The sequence below is a fragment of the Camellia sinensis genome, unplaced genomic scaffold (genome assembly GCF_055761805.1).
Source record: "Camellia sinensis isolate YWXY unplaced genomic scaffold, ASM5576180v1 Unanchor12, whole genome shotgun sequence".
NCBI lineage: Eukaryota > Viridiplantae > Streptophyta > Magnoliopsida > Ericales > Theaceae > Camellia > Camellia sinensis.
Window position 1 is genome coordinate 2,949,707 of NW_028128998.1, and position 27,552 is coordinate 2,977,258.

At 38.3% G+C, this 27,552-nt stretch overlaps 1 protein-coding gene across 1 annotated transcript; it reads right to left on the minus strand.

Moving 5' to 3' along the window:
- Nucleotides 1-2,403: 2,403 nt before the first annotated feature.
- Nucleotides 2,404-3,093, minus strand: LOC145814710 (uncharacterized). The gene has a single exon (XM_082911717.1). It carries the CDS (start codon nucleotides 3,091-3,093, stop codon nucleotides 2,404-2,406), a length of 690 nt encoding a protein of 229 aa, XP_082767843.1.
- Nucleotides 3,094-27,552: the final 24,459 nt, after the last annotated feature.

The following is a 27,552-nucleotide window of genomic DNA, read 5'->3' on the forward strand; positions in this document are numbered from 1 at the left end:
AAGGTAGGTTGAGCACTCAAGGTAAACAAAGTTACACCCTCATCGGGCTCACCCAAGTGCAATTCAAACTTGCTGATGTCACCCAACATAACCGATTCCTGAATAGCCACACTCACCAAACTACTCACGGATTTCCGACTTAAGGCGTTGGCCACTACGTTGGCCTTTCCCGGATGATAGTGTAACTTAAAGTCATAATCCTCCAAAAATTCCATCCACCTCCGTTGGCATAAATTCAAGTCTTTTTTAGAAAACAAATATTTTAGACTCTTATGATCGGAGAAAACCTCAAAATTCTCACCATACAAATAAAGCTTCCAAAATTTCAAGGCAAACACTACTGCTGCTAACTTCAAGTCGTGGGTGGGGTAATTCTTCTCATGAGTTTTCAATTGTCATGAACCGTAAGCTACAACCTTTCCCCGTTGCATCAAGACACAACCAAGCCCATCCCGAGACGCATCACAATACACAGTGTAACCCAAACCTCTTTTCGAAATTATCAACATCGGTGCGGTAGTCAGTCTAGCCTTAAGCTGTTGGAAAGACTTTTCACAAGCCTCACTCCACACAAACTTGACCCCTTTTCTAGTCAATCTAGTCAAAGGCGCGGCTAGTCTAGAAAAGTCCCTTACAAAACATCGATAATACCCTACCAATCCCAAGAAACTCCGAATCTCAAAAATATTTTTGGGTTGTTCCCAATCCTGCATGGCGTCTATTTTTGAAGAATATACAGATACTTCCTCTCTTGACACTACATGACCCAAAAACTTCACTTCAGTGAGCCAAAACTCGCATTTCTCAAATTTGGCATACAACTGGTGCTCTCTAAGCAAGTCAAGTACTACCCTCAAATGAGTCTCATGCTCTTCCTCGGAAGTTGAATAAATTAAGATGTTGCCCACAAAGACAACCACAAAATGATCCAAGTATTCTCTAAAAATTCGGTTCATCAAATCCATAAAGGAAGCCGGTGCATTAGTCAACCCAAAAGGTATTACAAGGAATTCATAGTGGTTATAACGCGTACGAAAGACCGTTTTCTGGATGTCCTCCTCCCGAACCCTCAACTGATGGAATCTTGACCTCAAATCTATCTTTGAAAAGCAACAAGACCCTTTAAGTTGGTCAAACAAATCATCTATTCTGGGTAAAGGATACTTGTTCTTAACGGTAAACCGGTTCAGTTTACGGTAATCAATACACAACCGCAACAACCCATCCTTCTTCTTCGCAAAGAAAGTCGACGCTCCCCAAGGCGATGTACTAGGGCGAATGAAACCCTTGTCTAAAAGCTCTTGGAGTTGAATCTTCAACTCATGCAACTCCACAGATGCAAATCTATAAGGCGCCATAGAAATTGGTGTCGTTCTAGGCACTCACTCAATCTCCTAGTGGGGTGGCAAACTAGTAAGATCCTCGGGAAATTCGTCCGGGTATTCACAAACTACCCTTGGCAACTCAACACGAGTCTCATCACTCTCACTATCCAAGAGAGTAGCAAGAAGGCCACTAAGCTCGTTTCTACTATGAGGGTCAAAAACTGGCGACAAGACCTTATCAACCCTATCCCCCAGAAAGTAAAAACAATCACCACTTGAGGTGCACACTGTGACCCTCTGGCAAAAACAATCAGTCACTGCTTGATATGAAGATAAATAATCCATAACTAGAATAACATCAAAACTCAACATGTCTAGCAACACAAAAGCAAACGGGAGTCGACGCCTGGTAACCTCTATCTCACAACCATGACACCTCCCATCTAAGGCAACTGTACCCCCAACTGGTGACTCTACTCTGAGCGGAGATGCTAACCGTGCCACCTCTAATCCCAATACAGACGCAAATGCAGTAGATATGAATGAATGAGACGCACTCGTATCTTTCAACACATTAGCCAAAGAATTACACACAACAAAAATACCTCTCACAACCGAGGATCCTAGCAATTGCTCTGGTGCGGTAACAGCATATACGTGCTCCTGTGGCCTCTAGTCAACCTACTTATCTCTCGGAGCATAGGCCTGCTGCACTGACTAAGCCGAAACAGCTCCCTGATTAGCTCGCAAAGTCTGGACTGAGTGATCCTGTTAGTGGCTCTGAGTCAGCCTCGACCCTGATGCCAGATGCACCTCCCAACTGCGGGCAAGCTCTCTTTATGTGCCCTGGCTGACTGCACTGATATCAAGTAGGCCCCTACCCCCTACTTTGAGATTGACTTTAACATCGGTTAGGTGGTGGTGGTGGCAACATCTGTTGTCCTCCTCCCTTCTGTGGACATGCAAAGGCCTTGTGACCTAGTTGGCCACACTTGAAACAAGAAAAACCACTTTGCGCACTCTTCCCCGGGCCTGCACTAGGCAAGGGAAAGGTGGATCTAGACTGCTGCGGTTGGGACTAGGATGAAAATGTGTTCTTTCTCTTTTTGTTTGGCCTATAGTCCCCTTGTGACCCTTGACCCCTCGACCTTGACCCTCGAATTCTCTCCTCCTTGGCCTCTACGGTAATCTCTACGTGTGCCATCGCTTCCACAAGTCGATCATAATTCCGGATCATGTTCCCGGCAACCTTGAACAAGATTTTTGTTCTTAGTTTCTTCTCAAACTCAATGCAACGACGCTTTTCCATTGCCACTAACTCCGGTGCAAACCGGGACAAACTAGAGAAGGCTGCTTCAAACTTGGCCACGGAAATATTGAGTTGCTTAAGGTCCTGAAATTCTTGCCTCAACCTCTCCCTAGCAGTGGGAGGTAGGTACTTGTCTTGGAAAACCACCACAAATGCTTCCCATGTTGGTTCTATTCGGCCCTTGGCGTATTTCCACCATTGGCCTGCATTCCCTTTGAGGTAGTAACTCACAAGAGTCACTCTAAGCTCACTGCCTTCGATGTGAAGCATCTCAAATGTCTTCACTGTCTGTTCAAGCCACTTATCTGCTTTCTTAGGCTCGGGGCCACCATGGAACTCATCCGGCTTGGCCCGCAAAAACTCCCTAGTGAGAAAGCTCGCCCTCATCTCTACGACATTCTCTCTAGCTTGATTCTCTACCCTCAGTATACTCATCGATACCCTCAAGGCCCCTGCCATTTCTCAGGCTAGGGTTCCCCATTGTGGCTTGACCCATTTCCCTTGGAATTTCTGCTTGCCCCACTTGCTCGGCCATATTATGCACCCCCCTGCGAGCTCTACCACACCTTCCACCTCTACCACCACGGGTTTGACCCCTTCCTAACATCCTACTTAAGGAACAAGATAAACAATTTAGCACATAATTCCAAATGTGCTCGCAACTTGCCTCACAAGTTTGACTACAACAATTCCATATATGTTCTACCACACAAACAATTCAATTCCACTTCACATTAGCACTTAGTTACGTAAGCATATACGGATTATTCTTTTGTGATGAGATTCATCTCGTGAAAAACCAAGAATTCTTAATAGAACGAGTATTGATCAAATATCCTTCTAATGAGACCTCAAGGAATTTAATAGGCGCAGATAACATCCCAAAAGTCCAATCTCATACCCATATAGTCACATAAACATGTTATCACATAATCACAAAATCCGAAACATCACCTAATCATGTGAAATGAACCCACCGTGGTATAACAACCACTCCCCGTGAGCCCCAAGTATTCAAACCCGATAACTCTGATACCAAGTTGTAACGCCTTAAAATCACCCAACACAAATTAGGTACATCAACCAACATCCATTAAAGAATAATAGCAATTCTCCAACCTTTACATCATTAATCAATAAGGTTTGTACGGAAGTATCACATGCGAATTATACATTCAATGATATAGAAATACATGAATCTATAGCATGTAGAACATCAAATCCCAAAATAAATAAAATGCCCTTGAAGGCTTACATATTCCAAGACTTAAGCCCGGTTACACAAAAATGGTCTTTCGGACCCACACATGAATAGCCCTTGGCTTGCAAAAATTTTAATCACAACAAAAGAGCCTTATACTCTCAAAACATACTCCCACGCCCTAGTTTGGCGGGTTCACCACATCTTTTCCTGCACTAAAGTCCCATAGGGGTGAGCATAAAGCCCAGTAGAGAAATCTTAACAAAGTATATACGTTTATGCAAGAATTCCCAATATGAAATGCACATGCCATGCTACGCCCCAAAAAAAGAGTTCGTTTACATCTTTTTGAAAACCACCATGCACAACGCTAACTTGAAATTCTTTACAATTTAGAAATTTGCTGTTTAATTCATTGGGGCGGTAAATACAACTTAGGTAATCCCTGGGTTGGTATCTGCAAGTAGGCATAACTAGCACTATCAAAAACCTACTTTACCGGTTGCTAACCGGAAAGGAAGTAGTACCTCCTCCGCGCGTGTTTTCGGTCTTTCACCCCGAACACTCAGGCCAATTTAATCAATTCCATCTACACCTCCTATCCGGATTTACTAACATATTTATCCCAAGACATTACAATAGTTCTCATTTCTCAATAATTCTTTCTCAATGCAAGTTTCAAATCCCAATTCAATAATTATAACTAGCTATATATTGAAATGTCAATGCCACAGTTATCCATGCAATGCAACAATTAACCATGCCATGTAGTGATTGCCCATGCGATGTATCATGCAACCATTAAAATAATTTCCCCACAATTGTTCCATTTGCGATCACAATTTCCACTTTCTTTTTCCAATACATTTAACACGGATAATTCATGAACTTTTACCTCTATCCAAGTGTTGCAACATTTCCACATCTCATAAGGTCTCAACATTTTGTCATTTCAAGATTCATATACATATCTACATATACAATAGATTCCAAGGAAATTTACTAATTTCGCATATACTAAGAAATTTGACATTTTACATCTAATGCCATGAAATCTCCATTTGAACATTCATTTAACACAAGTAGAATCATAATTTCTCAACATCCAACAAACCCCCCAAATTTCTAGGTTTTTCACCGAAACAATGCATTTCTCAATTTCTTGGTAAAATCTCACCAAAAACATCATTTTTATGACAATGAGCTTCAATTATTCAAGAAAATCTTTCAATGAAACAAAAGATGGATTTCTTTTGCAAAACCATTAACTTCTTGAGCTAAAAACCAAAACCTTTTTATAATGTCTTTAAGAAAGCTCCAAAATCACATTAACCTTGCATAGACATGTATATATAACTCAAAGAAGTTACTACCTCATGTTTTGAAGAAGAAAATGAGATGAAACCCTTGAAATCAATGGTGCCAAAACCCAATCTCCACCGTACACAATCTAGCTCTTGAGGTGTTCTTCAACTTTGATGAAGGAACTTGGGTTGAAGATGCAATGGATCTAAGGGGATCAAGAGTTTGAAGAGTTTTGGGGTATGAAATGTAGAGAGAAGGGAGAGTAATGTGTTTTTAGTGAGAGAGTGATATAGGAAAAGTGACACACACAGCCCAAAAAGAGAAGAAAAACAGAGCTTTACAGACTTAGGCCCGTCCGCACGTACGGCTCTGACCCACACACGTGTGGCACCTTATCGCATTCCCCCTCCGTACCTGCATATAATGCAGTGTGTAATGTTCAAATGCCTGCACTTCCCCGCATGTGCAGCCTCATCCCCCGTACGTGCGGCCCTCTCTCACACGTGCGGCCCAAGGCCCTGCATGTGCAGCCTTGGTCCTCTTGCTCAGAATTTTTTTCTGGTTCGATTCCAGACACTCCATACTCAATCGAGCACCCTCCAAAACAAGTGACACTCAAACCGAGAATAAACATGGACCGAAAGTTGAGAAAAAGCTTTCGAACACAACAAACCCAAAAAGGACTGTAAGTGAAGTGACGTATACGAAACCGGTCATCACAGTTTTCAAATCACATTTCTAATGGCAAGTCGATAGAAGTGCAGGCAATAGCGCACTTTAGATTATTACTGAAAACTGGTTATTATTTGGATTTATTAGACACTTTTGTTGTACCGTCCTTTAGACGGAATTTAATTTCTGTTTCTGTATTGGACAAATTGGGATATTATTGTTCTTTTGGAAATATGAAGTTTAGTATGTCTATTAATTCCAATGTTGTTGGTACTGGTTTACTTAATGTGTTTGATAATCTATATTTGCTCGAAACTATTGCATCTTATAATGCAACCTTGCACGTGGAATCACGAGGTACAAAGCGTAAATTAACTAAGGAAAATTCAGCCTCATTATGGCACAAACGCCTAGGTCACATCTCTAAATCTAGAGTTGAGCGCCTTGTGTCTGATGGAATTTTGGACTCTCTTGATTTTTCAGATTTTGATGTCTGTGTTGAGTGTATCAAGGGAAAACAGACCAAAATAAAGAAATATGGTGCCCATAGGACTACAGATGTCTTAGAACTAATTCATACGGACATTTGTGGCCCATTCCCTATGGCGTCTTGGAATGGTCAACAATATTTTATCACATTCATAGACGATTATTCCAGAGATGGGTATCTATTTCTTATCCATGAGAAATCACAGTCTTTAGACGTATTCAAAAGATTTAAGGCCGAAGTTGAGTTACAACTCAACAAACGGATTAAAAGTGTCAGGTCTGACCGTGGTGGTGAATACTATGGCAGATATGATGGATCAGGTGAACAACGTCCAGGACCGTTTGCACAATACCTGGAGGAATGTGGAATCGTCCCACAATACACCATGCCAGGATCACCTAGCATGAATGGTGTATCTGAGAGACGAAACCGGACTCTTAAGGATATGGTAAGAAGTATGATCAGTCATTCTACTTTACCAGAGTCCCTCTGGGGTGAGGCTCTAAAGACAGCAACTTATATCTTAAATCGGGTGCCAACTAAAGCAGCTGCAAAAACACCTTATGAGCTTTGGGTTGGGCGTAAGCCTAGTCTAAAACATTTGCATGTGTGGGGGTGTCCTGCTGAGGCGAGGCCTTATAAACCTCATGAACGAAAATTGGACTCTAAAACCATTAGCAGCTACTTTATTGGCTATGCCGAACGATCACGGGGTTACAAGTTTTATGATCCCACAAATAGGTCAATATTTGAGACGGGAATTGCAACATTTTTTGAGGATGTTGAGTTTGGGGGGAGAAATCCAGTTAGAGACATTGTCTTTGAGGAGGAAGCAGGAGTAATCCCACTTCCTACTACTACTTTTGACCAATCACAGGTTCCTATACCTGTCATTGCTAGTTCAAACCCCCATTCAAGATGAGGTAATTGTTCCTGAGGAACAAACTCTACAACCTCAACCTCAAGAATCTGTGCCATTAAGGCGATCCACCAGAGAAAGGAGATTTGCATTTTTAGATGATTATATTGTATATCTGCAGGAACATGAGGTAGAAAATGGAATGTCGAAAGATGATCCAATCAACTTTCGTCAAGCCATGGAAAGTTCCAACTCTCATAAGTGGATAGAAGCCATGAATGAAGAATATAAGTCTATGCAAGACAATAAAGTTTGGGAACTTGTCTCATTACCAGTTGGTGCGAAGCCCGTAGGTTGTAAATGGATATTTAAAACCAAAAGGGATTCAAATGGTAATGTGGAGAGGTATAAGGCACGTCTTGTAGCCAAAGGCTTTACTCAAAAAGAAGGAATTGACTTTAAAGAAACTTTCTCTCCAGTTTCTTCGAAAGATTCTTTTAGGACAATTATGACGCTTGTTGCATATTTTGATCTTGAGTTGCATCAGATGGATGTCAAAACAGCTTTTCTTAATGGTGACATTAAAGAAACAATTTATATGGTGCAGCCAGAAAACTTTGTGTCAGGAGACCCAAAGAATATGGTTTGCAAATTGACTAAATCCCTCTATGGACTCAAACAAGCTTCTCGTCAGTGGTACTTCAAATTTCATCAAGTTCTCACTTCGTATGGTTTTGAAACTAACGTTGTTGATGAATGTGTGTATCACAAGTTCAGTGGGAGTAAACACATATTTTTGGTTTTATATGTTGACGACATGTTGCTTGCCACAAACGATATAAGCTTATTGCATGACACCAAGAGATTTCTATCTAAGAATTTTGAAATGAAAGATCTTGGTGATGCTTCCTTTGTATTAGGAATCGAAATACTCCGAGATCGTTCTCGGGGTCTTCTGGGATTATCACAAAGGAGCTATATCGAACAAATACTCATTAGATTTGGCATGCAAAATTGTAAATCAGGTGAAACCCCGGTTGCTAAGGGAGACAAGTTTAGTCTCAGCCAATGCCCGAAGAACAGTCTTGAAATTCAAGAAATGCAGAAGATTCCTTATGCCTCTGCTGTAGGGAGTCTAATGTATGCTCAAGTATGTACGCGTCCGGATATTGCGTTTATAGTTGGCATGTTAGGCAGATATTTAAGTAATCCTGGCATGGATCATTGGAAAGCAGTCAAGCGTTGTCACGCCCCCAAACCGCCCCTAGTAGTTTGGTGCCGTGATGGCCAGTAACCCGAGGTTACCGAAGGCCGTCTTACAAAAATCACACACAATCAGAGTATGAAATATGGGGCTTACGAGTGCGGAAGCAATATATATATATACTTATACAAAATCTGAATAGTCCATGAGAGCCGTGCATAAGTCCAATGGAATGTCATTCATCAAACATCCTTACAAGTCTTACAATTTAGATACAACAAGAATGAGATACAAAACACATCCTGACCAAAAGGCTTCTCAAGCCGACATATGCCAAAACAAACAAAGAAAACATAAGCCGAGAAGCATAATCTTCAAGACGATGCAAAACGCAAATCCAAAACATGTCGGCAAGGCACCCAAAACACATCGGCAATCACGTCTAGGCCTCAATGCCTTCTTGTTCATCACCTACATATATATAGAGAGGGTGAGCTTGGATACTCAGTGAATGATATTAGAAATAAAGGTTTTGCATGGCTGATATCCAAGATTTCTTACAAAACAATACATAGCATACTTTACAATCTAGAGGGAAATCAAGTTCATTGCCGGCCTTTCAAGTTCTTTGGATGTTACTACATCTACTTAATACAAGAGGGTGATGACGTTCCCAAGACAAGAGTGCAGTTGTATTATAGTCCCCTGCAACTAAGGACTTTCAAGTCAAGCTGTGCTGCGAAAGTTTAGAGTCCTCTAGCACTAAGGACTGTCAAGACAAGCTATGCTGCAAAAGTTTAGAGTCCTCTAGCACTAAGGACTGTCAAGACAAGCTATGCTGCAAAAGTTTAGAGTCCTCTAGCACTAAGGACTGTCAAGACAAGCTGTGCTGCAAAAGTTTAGAGTCCTCTAGCACTAAGGACTGTCAAGACAAGTCATCAAAACAAGATAGCATTTGATATACAAAATAGGGATAGTCATTCATGCTAGATCAAGTACTTTTCAAAACAAGGCAAAACAAGATTTATCAAAACAAGTGTAACATAGCTTTATTAAAAATACCACTCACATCGTTTCTTCACACGTCGGGGTCGAGACAAGCCCAAGTCCTACAACACATGGCAAAGCCTATTGAATGCGCTTTCAAACAAGTCTTTCATATACACAAATGTTTTCGGAAAACATGCTGGGCACCAACCAGGTCTAGGCCGAGGTTCCACACCTCCTTGCCGAGGTGTGTTCCCGAGGGCCACATGCAAGGAAAAGAGGTCGGGAAACTCTGGGTTTCCCTCTGTTGATGAACATGAAGAACATGAGTGTGAAAACATGAAAAATACGAATGCTTGATCATAATCTGCCATCACAAATCTGGGATTTTCGTGCTAAGAGTTTGAAAACATGGACCTGGGTACCCGTAGTTGAAAATCATGTAAGAACAAACACAAAACTTGAGTCTAGGCGAAAAGCTTTCGGATCAAAACAAGACTTTCTTGAAGAACACATGAATGTCATTTTCTCTTTCTAGAATCGAGCTTCAAAACGATGCATGGCTTACAAATCATTTTCAATCATGCAATGCAATAACATAAACATGAAGAACATCATGAGCAGATCAAGAATCTAACCTTAGAACACGGATCTAACGGTTCGATCTCTAGGAATCAAGCTTGAAGATCTACTTCTCTCTCAAGAACTCTTCTCCCTCTTCTAGAGCTCCTCTCTCTCTACAAGGCAAGTTTATGATACCAAATGATAGTTTTCTATACTCGGTTCTGGGGTTAATCCTCTGCAGAGACACGTGGCGGCGACTGGTTGGGTTCATCCTGAAAAGGTGGCTGACAGGCCAGACAAAGCATGGTGGAAGGGTATTCAAAAAGCAAAGCGGTATGGGCTCTCTGACAGGCTATGACATCGGCCAACAACGAGGCGTATCTAACACGCTATACGGAATGGCACTCCGGCAAGGGGTGACATCGGCTAACAAAGGACTTCGGCAACTAAGGTGACAATGACCTCGGCTAGGAAGGACAACACTTGACTAAGCTGTGCCACATCTTGGCCTAGATGCGCCACACCTCGGCCTAGGTCGTACCACTCCAGGACGAGATCACTAGGGTGCGAGGTGACATCTCGGCTAATGCGGTCAAGGCAAGGACTGAGGTCGACAAGGGGTTTCAAGATACTAAGGCCAGACTAAGGAAGACCTCGGCATTGGAATAACATCGGCTAGTATAACTCAAGCAAGGCGTAACCTAGGTTTCGCATTAAGGGAGAAACAAGACAAGCACACTACACTTAGACAAATCACAAGGCTTCAAATCAAGACACGAATCTCACTTGTTAAAGCAAAACAAGTCACAACACACACATGCAAGCTTAACAAGTCATAATCATGCAAATGCTCATGAACATGATGAGGACATAAAGTGTGGGTTCCTACAGTCTACCCTCCTTAAAGAAGTTTGGTCCCCAAACTTAAGTTACCTTGTCCTACGAATAACTCCGGGTAACGGATTTTCATCTCTTCTTCTTTTTCCCATGTGGCCTCCTCGCCATAATGCTTCTCCCATTCGATTTTCACCATTGATATCGACCTGTTTCTCAACTGCCTCACTTGTCTGTCGATAATTCTCATCGGCTTCTCTTCGTAGCCCAAGTCTTCATTAACTACAACCCCGGAGTAATCTATTACATGCAGTGGGTCTCGGATATATTTTCTCAGCATCGAAACATGGAACACACTGTGGACTTGGCTCAAATCTGGCGGCAAAGCGAGTCTGTAAGCAACGGTGTTAACTTTCTCAAGAATTTCAAACGGCCCAATATATCGGGGTGCAAGTTTACCCTTCTTCCCAAATCTCGAAACTCCTGTCATCGGCGAGACCTTCAAAAATACATGATCACCAGTTTCAAATTCTAACTCTCTCCTTCTTTGGTCGGCATAACACTTCTGTCGACTCTGTGCAGTTTTAATCCTCTGCCGAATGAGTTTGATCTTTTCAGTTGTCATCTGAACCAACTCGGGGCCAATTAGAGCTTTGTCTCCTACTTCAGTCCAACATATCGGCGATTTACATTCCCTTCCATACAAAGCTTCATACGGCGCCATGCCAATGCTGGCTTGATAACTGTTGTTGTACGCGAACTCTACTAATGGCAAATGTGATTCCCAACTACCCTGGAAATCCAACACGCACAGTCTAAGCATGTCTTCGAGTGTCTGAATCATTCTTTCTGTCTGTCCGTCGGTCTGGGGGTGAAAGGCCATGCTAAATCTCAACTCTGTTCCCAAGGCTCCTTGTAGACTCTGCCAAAATCTAGAAACGAACTTCGGGTCTCGGTCTGACACAATGGACATCGGCACACCATGAAGCCTAACGATCTCATTCATGTACAATTCGGCAAGTCGGTTGGCATTGAATGTAGTCTTGACCGGCAAAAAGTGAGCTGACTTAGTAAACCTGTCAACTATAACCCAAATGGAATCCATACCTCTTTGCGTCCTCGGCAAACCCACTACGAAATCCATGGAGATGTGCTCCCATTTCCACTCAGGAATTGACAAGGGTTGAAGAAGTCCTGCTGGTCTCTGGTGTTCTGCTTTCACTCGCTGACAACACAGACACTGAGATACAAACTCGGCTATCTCTCTTTTCATGTTTGGCCACCAAAAGGTACGCTTTACGTCCCGATACATCTTGGTGCTCCCTGGATGAATGGCAAACTTGGAACTATGAGCCTCTTGCAAAATCTTCCTTTTTAACTCTGGTACGTCAGCTACACACAATCTTCCTTCGAACCTAAGCACCTGATTTTCCACTGTGTAACTTGGCCTCGGCTTGGAGATGAATTCATCAATTACCCTTTTTAGGAACTTATCTTCCATCTGTCTGTTCTTCACTTCCTCAACGATTGTCGGTTCCGCTGAGACCGTTGCCAGACACGCCAAACTTCCGACTAGTTTCCTGCTTAATGCGTCGGCTACGGAGTTTGCCTTACCCGGGTGATACTGAATCTGCATGTCGTAGTCCTTCAACAGCTCGAGCCATCTTCTCTGCCTCATATTTAACTCTTTCTGGGTGAACAAGTATTTCAGACTCTTGTGGTCGGTGAAAACTTGGCAAGATGTTCCGTACAGGTAATGACGCCAGATCTTCAGAGCAAAAACCACGGCAGCTAACTCCAGGTCATGGGTAGGATAATTCTTTTCATTGGGCTTCAATTGACGAGACGCGTACGCTATGACTTTACCTTTTTGCATTAAAACGCAACCCAAACCTTTGTGTGAAGCATCGCTGTAAATCTGAAATTCTTCATTAGCTGATGGTAGTACCAGAACTGGTGCTGTAACTAACCTCGTCTTCAGCTCCTGGAAGGCTGATTCTCTTTCGTCGGTCCATTCATAAGCTGCTCCCTTCTTTGTTAATTGTGTCAATGGCACTGCAATCCTCGAGAAATCCTTCACAAACTTTCTGTAATAACCTGCCAAACCCAGGAAACTACGAATCTCGGACACGTTGGTCGGCGTCGGCCAATTCACAATGGCTTCAATCTTACTGGGGTCAACTGATATACCGTCTTCATTAATCACATGTCCTAGAAATGAAATGCTGGAAAGCCAAAACTCGCATTTACTTAACTTGGCGTACAACTTCTTATTTCTCAGGGTCTGCAGGGCAAGTCTCAGATGATTCTCGTGCTCGCTCGCACTCTCAGAATAGATCAATATGTCGTCGATAAAAATAATGACGAACTCATCTAGGTACGGCTTAAAGACTCTGTTCATCAAGTCCATGAATGCTGCTGGGGCATTGGTTACTCCGAAGGGCATTACCAAAAATTCGTAGTGGCCATATCTTGTCCGAAAAGCAGTCTTCTCGATATCCTCGGCTTTAACCTTCAACTGGTGGTAGCCCGACCTAAGGTCAATCTTGGAAAAGACTCGTGCTCCTCGTAGCTGATCAAGCAAATCATCGATTCTTGGCAATGGGTATTTGTTCTTAATGGTCACCTTATTAAGTTCTCTGTAGTCAATGCAAAGACGAAGGGTGCCGTCCTTTTTCTTAACAAATAAAACGGGTGCTCCCCACGGTGAAGTGCTCGGCCTGACGAATCCCTTATCCAACAATTCCTGTAATTGCGATTTCAGTTCTCTAAGTTCGGCTGGAGCCATTCTGTAGGGTGTTTTGGAGATAGGTTGTGTTCCAGGCAAGACGTCCACAGTAAACTCTATTTCTCTATCGACAAGGTGGCCAGGCAACTCATTCGGAAAGACGTCGGGGAATTCCTCAATAACGGGTATGTCGGCTAACTCAACATTTCCATTCAGATCACTTAGTATACTGCATAAGTAACCCTTACATCCTTTTTGGATCAACTTGTAGGCCTTCATGGATGAGATTAAGTAAGGTGGGGGTACTACTCCTTTACCCTGGAAAATGACCTCAGCTTGACTTGGGGTCTTCAATGTGACGTTCTTAGTAACACAATTAATGGACGCATGATTCGCCACTAACCAATCCATTCCCAATATAACATCGAAGTGAGTCATGTTTAATGGCATCAAATCAACTAACAATTCTACACTCTCAATCATAGCAACACACGCCCTATAAATGGATGTAACAATCATATTTCTCCCAGATGGAGTAGACACAGATAATACATAATCAAGGGGTTCTAATTCTCTATCCAATTCCTCGGCGAATATAGTGGACACAAATGAATGCGTAGAACCCGAATCAATCAATACGTATGCATCTCGAGAACAAATTGAGAGGGTACCTGACACTACCGCCTCGGCATTCTGGGCGTCTCCTGGTACTAATGCAAAAACTCTGCCTTGCCTCGCCTGTATTCCCCCGACGTTATTCTTCTGTGCAGAGCCTGAGGTGCTTCCATTCCTCCTCCCATCATCGGTCCTTGCTTTCGGGCAGTCCTTCACGCGATGGCCTATCTCACCGCACTCATAACAAGCTCCTGTTGCCCAACGACAAACGCCGAAATGTAGCTTTCCACAACTCGCGCACATCGGCTTAACGTTACCCTCTTGATTGGAGTTGCTGGAATTGTCCGTACTCGTCTTCTTCTTGGCATTGAACGGAACTCGGCGATTATCATAACTCTGTCTCTTCCTCTGACCCTCACCCGAACTCTGGTATCGGTTCAAGTTAGCTTCAGCCAGGATGGCCTTGTCCAGTACTCCGGCGTACGTCGGCATATTGAGCATATTGACCCGATCTTGTATCGGTCCCCGCAACCCACTTTCGAACTTCCTCGCCTTTCGGTACTCGTCGTCAACCATATGAGGCGCATATCTCGCTAATTCAGTAAAGGCACGATCGTATTCTGCGACCGTCTTGTTCCCTTGGATCAGATTCTGAAACTCCGTGGTCTTTCGGTCTCGGACGCTGAGGGGGAAATGCTTGTTGTAGAACAACTCCAAAAATTTTGCCCAAGTCAAACCCGGATTGCTTTCTCGGACCATCATCCACCACCTACGAGCATCGTCGTCTAATGTGAATGCTGCCAGAGATACCTTCTGGGCGTCTGTACTGGGAAAAACTTCAAACAACTTCTCCATCTCTAAAACCCATGCCTCGGCTTTCATTGGTTCTATGCCTCCCTGAAATCTCGGCGGTTTCATCTTCTTGAACTCTCTGATTAGAGTTATCGTGTCGTTCCCATACAAAGCTTGCTGCGGAGGCACTTGTGGCACTGGAGGAGGTGGAGCTGCATATCGGCCATTCGTCTGTTCGGCATGCGTAGAAGTGGTACCAGTATCCTGCGGCCTAGGTTGTCTCTGCTCACGAACCAAGCCTTCGACTAACCTTTCCAATCTCTCCAGCCTGTCTTCCGATCGATCTCGGCCAACCGGGGGTCTACCTCTCCTCATGATGCTAGGGGGGGGATGCAAGATGAGTCTTTAAAACAACTAAACAGATAACACATATGCAAGTAACGAGCGTCTAGGCTAAAACGATGCGCACATAGTCAAGTAGCAAGCAATATGATGCAATCTTAACATTCTTCTAAGGGAAATCCTAGGCTCTTCTAGGACTCAAGGTGTGTGATTAACGTACTACAAGGATCTTGTGCTCTGATACCAATCTGTCACGCCCCCAAACCGCCCCTAGTAGTTTGGTGCCGTGATGGCCAGTAACCCGAGGTTACCGAAGGCCGTCTTACAAAAATCACACACAATCAGAGTATGAAATATGGGGCTTACGAGTGCGGAAGCAATATATATATATACTTATACAAAATCTGAATAGTCCATGAGAGCCGTGCATAAGTCCAATGGAATGTCATTCATCAAACATCCTTACAAGTCTTACAATTTAGATACAACAAGAATGAGATACAAAACACATCCTGACCAAAAGGCTTCTCAAGCCGACATATGCCAAAACAAACAAAGAAAACATAAGCCGAGAAGCATAATCTTCAAGACGATGCAAAACGCAAATCCAAAACATGTCGGCAAGGCACCCAAAACACATCGGCAATCACGTCTAGGCCTCAATGCCTTCTTGTTCATCACCTACATATATATAGAGAGGGTGAGCTTGGATACTCAGTGAATGATATTAGAAATAAAGGTTTTGCATGGCTGATATCCAAGATTTCTTACAAAACAATACATAGCATACTTTACAATCTAGAGGGAAATCAAGTTCATTGCCGGCCTTTCAAGTTCTTTGGATGTTACTACATCTACTTAATACAAGAGGGTGATGACGTTCCCAAGACAAGAGTGCAGTTGTATTATAGTCCCCTGCAACTAAGGACTTTCAAGTCAAGCTGTGCTGCGAAAGTTTAGAGTCCTCTAGCACTAAGGACTGTCAAGACAAGCTATGCTGCAAAAGTTTAGAGTCCTCTAGCACTAAGGACTGTCAAGACAAGCTATGCTGCAAAAGTTTAGAGTCCTCTAGCACTAAGGACTGTCAAGACAAGCTGTGCTGCAAAAGTTTAGAGTCCTCTAGCACTAAGGACTGTCAAGACAAGTCATCAAAACAAGATAGCATTTGATATACAAAATAGGGATAGTCATTCATGCTAGATCAAGTACTTTTCAAAACAAGGCAAAACAAGATTTATCAAAACAAGTGTAACATAGCTTTATTAAAAATACCACTCACATCGTTTCTTCACACGTCGGGGTCGAGACAAGCCCAAGTCCTACAACACATGGCAAAGCCTATTGAATGCGCTTTCAAACAAGTCTTTCATATACACAAATGTTTTCGGAAAACATGCTGGGCACCAACCAGGTCTAGGCCGAGGTTCCACACCTCCTTGCCGAGGTGTGTTCCCGAGGGCCACATGCAAGGAAAAGAGGTCGGGAAACTCTGGGTTTCCCTCTGTTGATGAACATGAAGAACATGAGTGTGAAAACATGAAAAATACGAATGCTTGATCATAATCTGCCATCACAAATCTGGGATTTTCGTGCTAAGAGTTTGAAAACATGGACCTGGGTACCCGTAGTTGAAAATCATGTAAGAACAAACACAAAACTTGAGTCTAGGCGAAAAGCTTTCGGATCAAAACAAGACTTTCTTGAAGAACACATGAATGTCATTTTCTCTTTCTAGAATCGAGCTTCAAAACGATGCATGGCTTACAAATCATTTTCAATCATGCAATGCAATAACATAAACATGAAGAACATCATGAGCAGATCAAGAATCTAACCTTAGAACACGGATCTAACGGTTCGATCTCTAGGAATCAAGCTTGAAGATCTACTTCTCTCTCAAGAACTCTTCTCCCTCTTCTAGAGCTCCTCTCTCTCTACAAGGCAAGTTTATGATACCAAATGATAGTTTTCTATACTCGGTTCTGGGGTTAATCCTCTGCAGAGACACGTGGCGGCGACTGGTTGGGTTCATCCTGAAAAGGTGGCTGACAGGCCAGACAAAGCATGGTGGAAGGGTATTCAAAAAGCAAAGCGGTATGGGCTCTCTGACAGGCTATGACATCGGCCAACAACGAGGCGTATCTAACACGCTATACGGAATGGCACTCCGGCAAGGGGTGACATCGGCTAACAAAGGACTTCGGCAACTAAGGTGACAATGACCTCGGCTAGGAAGGACAACACTTGACTAAGCTGTGCCACATCTTGGCCTAGATGCGCCACACCTCGGCCTAGGTCGTACCACTCCAGGACGAGATCACTAGGGTGCGAGGTGACATCTCGGCTAATGCGGTCAAGGCAAGGACTGAGGTCGACAAGGGGTTTCAAGATACTAAGGCCAGACTAAGGAAGACCTCGGCATTGGAATAACATCGGCTAGTATAACTCAAGCAAGGCGTAACCTAGGTTTCGCATTAAGGGAGAAACAAGACAAGCACACTACACTTAGACAAATCACAAGGCTTCAAATCAAGACACGAATCTCACTTGTTAAAGCAAAACAAGTCACAACACACACATGCAAGCTTAACAAGTCATAATCATGCAAATGCTCATGAACATGATGAGGACATAAAGTGTGGGTTCCTACAAGCGTGTTATGCGATATTTACAGAGAACAAAGGAATAGATGCTCACATATAGGAGATCGGATAAGTTAGAGGTCATTGGATATTCCGACTCTGATTTTGCTGGATGCCAAGACAGTAGGAAATCCACATCAGGCTATATTTATCTGTTAGCTGGCGGAGCAATTTCTTGGAGGTCTGCAAAGCAGACGCTCATAGCTTCATCCACCATGGCTGCAGAGTTTGTAGCATGTTATGAGGCATCAAACCAAGGGATATGGCTGCGGAATTTTGTCACTGGGTTGCGTATTTTGGAAGGCACTGAAAGACCACTTAAGATATATTGTGACAATAAGTCTGCAATTTTATATTCCAATAACAACAGGAGCTCGACAAAATCAAAGCATATTGATATCAAGTTCCTAGTTGTAAAAGAAAGAGTGCAGAGTGGACAGATTTCCATAGAGCACATTGGGACAAACTCCGTGATAGCGGATCCACTTACGAAGAAACTACCACCCAAGGTCTTTCATGAGCACGCTGCTCATATGGGTGTTGTTCTATTTGAGAACATTCTGGTTTAGTGGGAGTTTGTATTTATATTACTGCTTTATGTCAGCCTTGAGTTTTATCTATGTAATTAGATTAATTTCTGCAGAAATGAAGTATTCAGTTTATTACGCTCTGTTACGTATTGTGAAGTATTGATCTCAATAAAGTTAAGTAGGACCAGTTGGACATAGGCATGTATGGATCACATCACATGTAATTTCCATGCTACGCATCCATGATTGATCTATGTCATTTAGCTATATTTGTATACGTGACCATTGGTGGGTCGAGTTACGATTGATGTAACGAAGACCGCTTTGATCCTATATTAATATAGTTAATGGACAAGATTGTTTGGATACCCTCAAGTTATGATAACAAATTTCTGAGCTCACTAAAGTTAAGCACATTTTTCAGGATACATATGTGGTCCAGGGGGAGATTGTTAGATAATGTCTCAATGGGACCACATAATTAAATGTGGTGTTATCATTTATAAGAAGCCTACAATTTAAGTGATTCAATTTAGTTAATAGGCTTAAGGGTATATGTGTTATGGACCTAATGTGTAGATACTAGTTGTATAATTTCTATTTCTATGAGGGGCAGAAATAGAAATTAAAACATATTGGTTAAAGTTGGTTTTCATTACCTTTCAGTTTTAAAACCAATAATAATAATGGTTAATTTATTAGTTTTTTATTACCTTTCAGTTATGAAACTAATAATGGTTAATTTATTGGTTTTTATTACCTTTCAGTTATGAAACCAATAATGGTTAATTTATTGGTTTTCATTACCGTTCAGTTATGAAAACCAATTACAACCTTTAAAAGGTTATGGTCCCTATTCCTTCCCAAGAGTGAAAAAACAAGAATACTGTTTTGTTTTCTAAATCCTCTCAAGGAGAAACATAAGGCACATAAGGGAAAGGATTAGAAGGCTTTAACAAAGTCAATATCAAAGGTTTTATTGACAATCAGACGCTTCCGTTTAACCGTTCATCGATGGATTCAGGTATGTCGTTTTAGTCTTGTTTTCTTGATGATATACATGGTAGATGATCCGAAACATGAAGTTTCATGTTCTGAAATTTATGTTAACAATTGGCACTTGTTATTTTTTTATATTTTAAATAAAAATTATTTTTTGGATTTTTCTGAGGGCAATTGACACCTATTATTTTTTTTATATTTTAAATAAAAAATATTTTCGAATTTTTTAAAACTTTTTTATGAGTTTTGAATAAAACTTTGGATTGTGTGTTTGGTTATGAGTTGTAAATTTTTGAATAAATAACTTTTTTTAATTTCAAAAACTCAAAACTCCTTCTAAAACTCTATTCAAAACTCTTTTCAAAACTCATAACCAAACAAATTTTTCATACTTAAATCATAATTCCAAAGCTCACAAACTCGAAATGCAACTCTATTATCAAATTATAATTCTAAAATTCTACCAAACGCTACCATATATTTTAATTAAAAAGTCAAAAAGTCACTATAAGTTGTCACATCATTCTCTTTTTTTTTTTCTACACATATCGTTTCGTAAAAAGCTAAAAAATTACTAAAATAACTTGTTTCCAAACGAGGTCTCAAGGTTGTTTTGGAAAGTGCTAAAACAGTTTTTTTTTTTTTTTTCTTATTATGAAAAGACGTACAAAAAATAGAGAGATACTATGTGTCAAAGAAACTAATAAGTCAATAAACTAGTTTTATTATTATTATTATTATTATTATTATTTTTTACACTTCCCAAAAGAAGCCCAATTTTTAACTTAGCGAAGTGTCAACAATGAATGAAATCTTAAATCATGCGTCTTTTTGAAATCACAAAATTCAAGGCAGATTGACCATTAAGCAAGATAGATTGCTGCCTAAGGCCTAAAAAGAAAAAAGAAAAAAAAAAATTTTACAGGTTTTTTTTTTTCCTAGTGAATTTCTACTTGTTAGATGGTTTTTATCCAAAATAGATCAAGCATTGTGACCGCATTTGGAAATTCACCACCAGATTCAATCTATGTTTGAATAGGTTTTATTTTTATTTATCATACTTAAAAAAAGGGGTTTATTTGAGAAAGTGAAATTATTAAGTATTGAAATGGTTATTACTGAATTTCTAGTGCTAAACTAGGGGTATTTGACCTAGTTTGCGTTATACTGGTGTAAGGTTTAAAAATACTAAATATTATAAGTCATTTTTCACATTTCCAGTCATTTTAAGTAGTAAGTGATTAAACTTCTAGTCAATTGTGCTTGATAGCAATTACTAAGATCATCTCTAATGGTCTATTAAATTTAAATTTGATGAAAAAATTATTTTTTTGATCCTTCAACGGTTCATTAAATTTAGGATTTTTCAAATCTTTCATCAAATTGAGAACGACTGTGCATTTTATCAATTTATTGTCTATTGTTGTTGGATTTTCACTATCAAATATCCCTTAGATGACCACTTTAACACAAAAATTTATAAGAAAATTACACTGGTCAATTGACCGGTGGTTTGATGAAGCTTTAAAACTTTCTATTGGAACATTTGATATCAAAATGAGTTTTTGCTCAAATTTTATGGGAAAAAAAATATATGCCCTAATGCATTCCACCTTAATTGCATTAACAAATTAGGCAATGTTTTAAAATTATAAATGGCTACCTAGTTATTACAGCGTTCAACATTCATTATTAAATTAAGATTTTTTTTTTTTTTTCATTTCTCAGTTTTTGGGTTAGTGGAATAAAATTAGAAATTAAAAAGGTAGTAAAAAGAATAATTGCACAAAAATATAGTGGAGAAGAAGAGACGAAGCAAATATTTTTGGGTGAGAGTTGGGTTAAAATAATTTATTAAAAAATAAAAATAGATTAAAATAATTAATAGGAGCGTTTGTGATCTGGTTTGTGGTTGGGGAATCTCCATTCCGCCATCCTCTGCCGGATTGGCGAATTGAAAAAAATAATCCAAAAATCAATCTGCATCCGTCCGCCGAATTGGTGGATACAGATTGAGCGGATTGACAGATAGATACGAATTGGTTTAACGGTTTAAACTTTTACAAATTTTAAACAAAATATAATAACTTGTCAACATTTTTTTTTTAAAACATAACCAAAAGATTATCAAGTAAATTGTCAAATATCAATAATAAATACAAATAAGAAAACCATGCATTATCAAAACTATTCCATTAGTTTTTTTTTAAAAATTCAAAAACTATTTAATTTGATTTTTTTTTAAATGACAAAATTAAGTATTATATTTTTCACACAAAAACACCAAATATCAACACTTGTCATTTGATAAAAAGATTTTCAAATTGAAAATAAATTGAAAACACAACAAAATATCTAAATTATTTTTCAATTGAAAATACAAACAAAATATCTAAACAAATTGAAAACACAAAGGCTTACAAATTATTAGGGGTGTTCGCGATTTGACGATTCGGTTGCGGCCAAAGGAACCTCAAATCCATCATTCATCCAAAACTAGGTCGATTGGAAAAATCTATCCACAACCGTTTGCTCATCATCACGCATCTGTCCAAAATGCGGCGGATAGGTTCGGTTCGGTCGGATCGGAATATCCGCTGAACACCCTAATAGTTAATAAGATAAAATGTTACATCCAACAAATAGGGTTCGTTTGGAATGTGGATTGACTTTTAAATTTTTGACTATTTTAGGCTGAGGTTAAAAAGTCTCGTTTGGGATAGACTTTTTGCTGTTTTTGACTTTTGTAAGAAAAAAATAAAATGATTATAGTTTGAATGTGACATTTTGTCTTGTTGGCTTTAGCCTATTTCGTCTTTTTGTAACTAAACGAGTGCATAATCATTTTATTTTTTCTCTCACAACTATCAAATCAACTGGGAAAAAAAAAAATCAACTTTTCAAACACAACTTTTTTAGTCAGGCTAAAATAACCAACTAGCTAACTTCCCAAACAAGGCCTATATGGGTTTAATTTTGAGAGATTTATTAAGAAATCATTTTCAAATGCTTGTATCACAATTAGTCTATAACATATTATTGTGTTTAAATAAGTCTTATTATTTGGACATTTGTTCCACTAAATCTTAATTATCATATTTAAGATATTTTATGGATAGTTTTATCGTAAGAAATATTTTTTGCATGGTTAACAACTTGGTGATGTGAATATTCATATTTTATAATGTGAATGTTCACATCACAGAATATTCAGACTTTTATATGAATATTATTATTAGGGATATTTTAGTAACAATGTCACCGACAAGACTTATTGGAACATAATAAAGTAATTTGAATTAAGTAGAATATAGGTATGTGGAGAGTGATTTATAATTAAGTGTCAATTTAATTTTTTATTGAAAAAACTATTGAAAAAGTAAAGAAATTGTCGGAATTATTCAATTTACCAAATTGTATATGGTAAAATTTTGGTTTAAGGTAATAAAGAATTAATTGTTCTGGTTATGGTAAGTTAGTTATAAGAAAGACTTTTGGAAGATTCCAATTTGGGGTGGTTCTATATGCTAATTCAATTATTCATTCGTAAAAAATTAGAAATTGCAACCATTTATGATAATTTTTTTATTATTAGACAAATTTTTGGACTAAAAAATGAGAACAAAACAAAAAAGGAAATGCTATATATAAAAAGATTTATTACCTAATTTTCTTATCACTATACATAAAAACATGGTTCTACCTGTATTTTTGATTGGCACCTGTATTTTTGTTTTCATTTTTATGGTAATTTTGGAATGATTTTATGAGAATAAATGCATTTTGACTTTGTAAAAGCAGTCCTATTAACATTGTTTATTGTGCTTATATGGGAAAAAAAATCAAGAGAGGGCATCAGTATAATCTATGTTTGCTACAATAAGCAGTATATATCTTAATAAACATGGTACACTTGTCTTCCCCAAAGTCCTATAAAATCTATTTTGCTTAGTTACAAACATATATTGCAACAACAACAACAACAACAACAACAACAACAACAAAAAGAAAAGAAAGAAAAAAGAAAAACCTGAGTTGTGTTTGCATCTATTGGAAAACAACCATGAAGACCCTCTCCATTGCTGTTGTTGTGGTGTTTGCTCTCTTCATTACTAGTGGTATGGTATTTTAATATTTTAGTGTCATATCTTCATTTATCTTTCACTGATATAGAAAACTTTTTTCACAAACAAATTTCAAAAATTCTTTACATTGGATTCTTGATGTAGTGTATCTTAGTTGCTTTGGTGAGTTTTATCATTACAACTTATTAAAAAAAAATAGCTTAAACAAATTAGGACAAAAAAAAAAAATTATCATAATTCAAAAATTTTGCCTAGAATGAAAAATTGTGGTTGAGATTCAATTACTATATTATAGAATCCATGCATAGATCCGAATACAATTCATATTTTTTGAGTAAAATTCAAATACAAATTCCAGGTACATAGTATTAGTGCATTATTTTTATATAGGGTTAATTACACTTTTTACCCTTAAAATTTGCCTCAAATTTTACTTTAATCCTTATAGTTTCAATTTGAATAATTTGATTCCTACATTTTTAGACTAGTTTCAATTTAGTCATTTCATTAAAAAATTTGTTAATCTTATTTGTGTACACTTTAAAAAATTGACAAATGTTCAAAATTATTAATTTTAACTCCAATTTGGGGACCAAAGTGTTCAAACTATAGAAATGAAAAGTGCAATTAAACCCATTCAACAAAAAATTGAACTTGGGCAATGCTAAAGTTATGGTTTTTGTGTTGTTATATATATATATATATATGTGTGTGTGTGTGTGTGTATGAACATGAATGTGGGTGTGGGTGGTGATTGAATGATGGAATGTAGGGATGCAGCAGGAGAAGAAGAAGCAAGCAATGGCAGCAAAGATATGTTTCGTGGTGGTGCCGGTTGCATTGCCATGCACGGATGTTGCCTGCAAGCAGAGTGTCTGAAGGAGCATGGTAAGCCGGGCATAGTACAATACATTCGTGATATTTTCTCAAAGGGCAAGTGTGCCTGCTTTTACAATTGTGGTAATGCTACGTCACTAATATTACCACAATTGTAAAAGCAGGCACACTTGCCCTCTGAGCAAATACCACGAATGTATTGTACTATGCAACGTCACTAATATTATCCTAGCCCTGCCTTGCCCTCATTGTATCACAATGGAATGTGTTAACTTATCCAAGTTAAGCTCTTTTCTTTATAATAAAATTATAATAAAAGAAAGGTTTTGCATCCTATTGTTTCTCTTTGGGACTAATTTTGTGAAAGGTTTGTTGCATCATTTTTAACTTTTCAATTTGTGTGTGATTTTGTACAATGCCAACAACAACAATGCCATTGATCAATCTGTTTCCCAAAGTTTGCCTTGCCAACAAATCCATGTATCAATTTTGAGAATAAAATTTGTAAGAGGCCCAACTTAACTCTCACCTGAAAGTACTATGGCATATCCCAACAACTTGCCTCGTGTGTGAGAGAATAGGGAGGAAGGGTTAATTTGGTATAGGCAAAACATGAGAGAATAGGGAGGAGGAGATATATTTGACAGCTTTGAAAATATGCAAGTTGAATGTAGATTTTAAATTTGTGAAAAAATTAAAAGATGAAAGAAGAAATTAAACCAAATAAAATTTGGTCGAAACTAAAATCGCTTGCTTTAGAGACTGAAAAAACAGGTTTAACTTTACTTAAACCCCTACTTAAACACAAAGTTTTGAATAAAGAAATCCACTAAATATTATTAATTATTCACATTCATCCTGCATAAATGAATAATCCAAATTCATAAAAATATATGTAATGTTACTTAAATTAAAAAATTAGACTCATTTTTTAAACGTAATTATGTGACATTGCCTTAGAATACATAAGCAACTCTCTCTCATATGTTCTCTAATTATCAATTAATCATCTTACTTATATATCATTATATATATATATATATAATTTTTTTAAAAGTCTAAAAAATATACTTGTCTATCTTTTTAAGGGATAAATTGTTATTTTTTAAGAACATGGCACCTGTTATTTTTTTATATTTTAAATAAAAATTATTTTTCAGATTTTTTTTAGGGCAATTGACACTTGCTATTTTTTTATATTTTAAATAAAAAATATTTTTGAACTTTTTTTAAACTTTTTTATGAGTTTTGAATAGAATTTTGAATTGTGTGTTTGGTTATGAGTTGTAAGTTTTTGAATCAATAATTTTTTTAATTTCAAAAACTCAAAACTCCCCCTAAAACTCAATTTAAAACTCTTTTCAAAACTCATAACCAAACATATATTATTAAATTATAATTCTAAAATTCTACCAAACGCTACCACATATTTTAATTAAAAAGTCAAAAAATCATTATAAGCTGTCACATCACTCTCTCTATTTTTCTACACATCGTTTCGTAAAAGGCTGAAAAATTACTGAAATAACTTGTTTCCAAACGAGGTCGCAGGGTTGTTTTGGAAAGTGCTAAAATAGTTAATTTTTTTTGCTTATTATGAAAAAACGTACAAAAAATAGAGAGGTACTATGAGTCAAAGAAACTAATAAGTCAATAAACTAGTTTATTTTTTATTTTTATTTTTTTTTTACACTTCCCAAAAGAGGCCCAATTTTTAAGTTAGCAAGTGTCAACAATGAGTGAAATCTTAAATCATGCATCTTTTTGAAATCACAAAATTCAAGGCAGATTGACCATTAAGCAAGATAGATGGCTGCCTAAGGCCTAAAAAGGAAAAAAAAAAAAGATTTAAAATTCTTAGTGCTGACGACCTCAATTTTTAAAAAAATTTATTTATATAAAGTCTCAATTTGATATTTAATTTAAAATATCTAATAACCTTGGGCCGCTATGGCAAAATCACGCAATTTCATAAATTACTATTTTACGTTTACAAACATAGCATAGTTTGAATAAGTGTGGATACAAAAATAGCATAGTAATGATTTTTATAATGTGGTTGGGAAAACTCAAGAGAAAATAATGATAAAAAAGTTAAATGTTATGTCTGTGCAAGTGCAGTGGACCATAGAAATCGTAAAAATAAATAAATAAATAAAATAAAATAAAAATTAATTGGGTAAATTACATAGAGCTCCATGAGGTTTAACGAAATTATAGATACCTCCTCTGAGATTTCTGAAATAACAATGACATCCCTTCTGGTTTGTTTGTTGGTAACACATCGCCCCTTCTGTTAACTCTCTGTCACTAATTGTCCATCACTAACTCTGACTGGTTTTGCTGACCTTATCATACTATTAATTTAAAATGCCCATTTCAACCTCAAAAATAAAAGGCAAAAAAATAAAAAAATAAAACTAAAGACTAAAAGTATAATAAAAGAAAGAAAATATCAATCTTTGGACAAGTCAAATAAAAAATGCAATATATGCTATCTCTCACTTTTATCCCTAGTCTAACCCATAGATCTAAATATCAGCCGATATGTACCATACCGACCTATTCGTACCGGAAAATCAGAGTGCCAATTTGGATATGGACTGGTATACCGGTGAGAATGAAATTCACAGTCGTAGCATTCGAGTCCCAGTTCGTAGCGGTCTGAATCTGATACATGGGGCGATACAGTCCGATACAGATTTGCAATCACCAGTATGGATGAAATTGGAGCAGAGAACCTGTTTTGTTGTTGTTGTCGTCCGTTTTTGGTGAGTTGTTGTGGGTTTTGCTATGCTCTATTTCTACTTCGTATTTCTTTTTTTTTTTTTTTTGGTCTTGTTTTAGTGTCGATCTAAAGCTAAAATATTTTTCTGGGTTTGGCCAGAAAAGCCATTGTTCTAGAACTTCCGGTCAGCGTCAACCATTTTTTAAAGAGAGAGAGAGAGAGAGAGAGAGAGAGAGAGAGGATAGGAATCTTTGTGGTTATATTATGGTATGAGAGATTGAAATGGATAAGAAGAGTGAGGTACATGAAGGTGCGTATGTTTATGGTGGATTTGTAGATTGTAAATGTTTAGAGTTTTTTTTTTCGTATTTATTTGTTTGTACACCTACATCAATTTTTAAAAGTTTAACATATCAATTTTTAAAATATTTCTACATCAATTTTTTTTATTAAAAGTTTAATATATGCCAAAAAAAGCTTGAGACTAAAATATATACATAT

Coding starts and splice junctions, on each gene's coding strand:
- LOC145814710 (XM_082911717.1), bottom strand. CDS start 3,093: ATGGCAGGGGCCTTGAGGGTATCGATGAGTATACTGAGGGTAGAGAAT.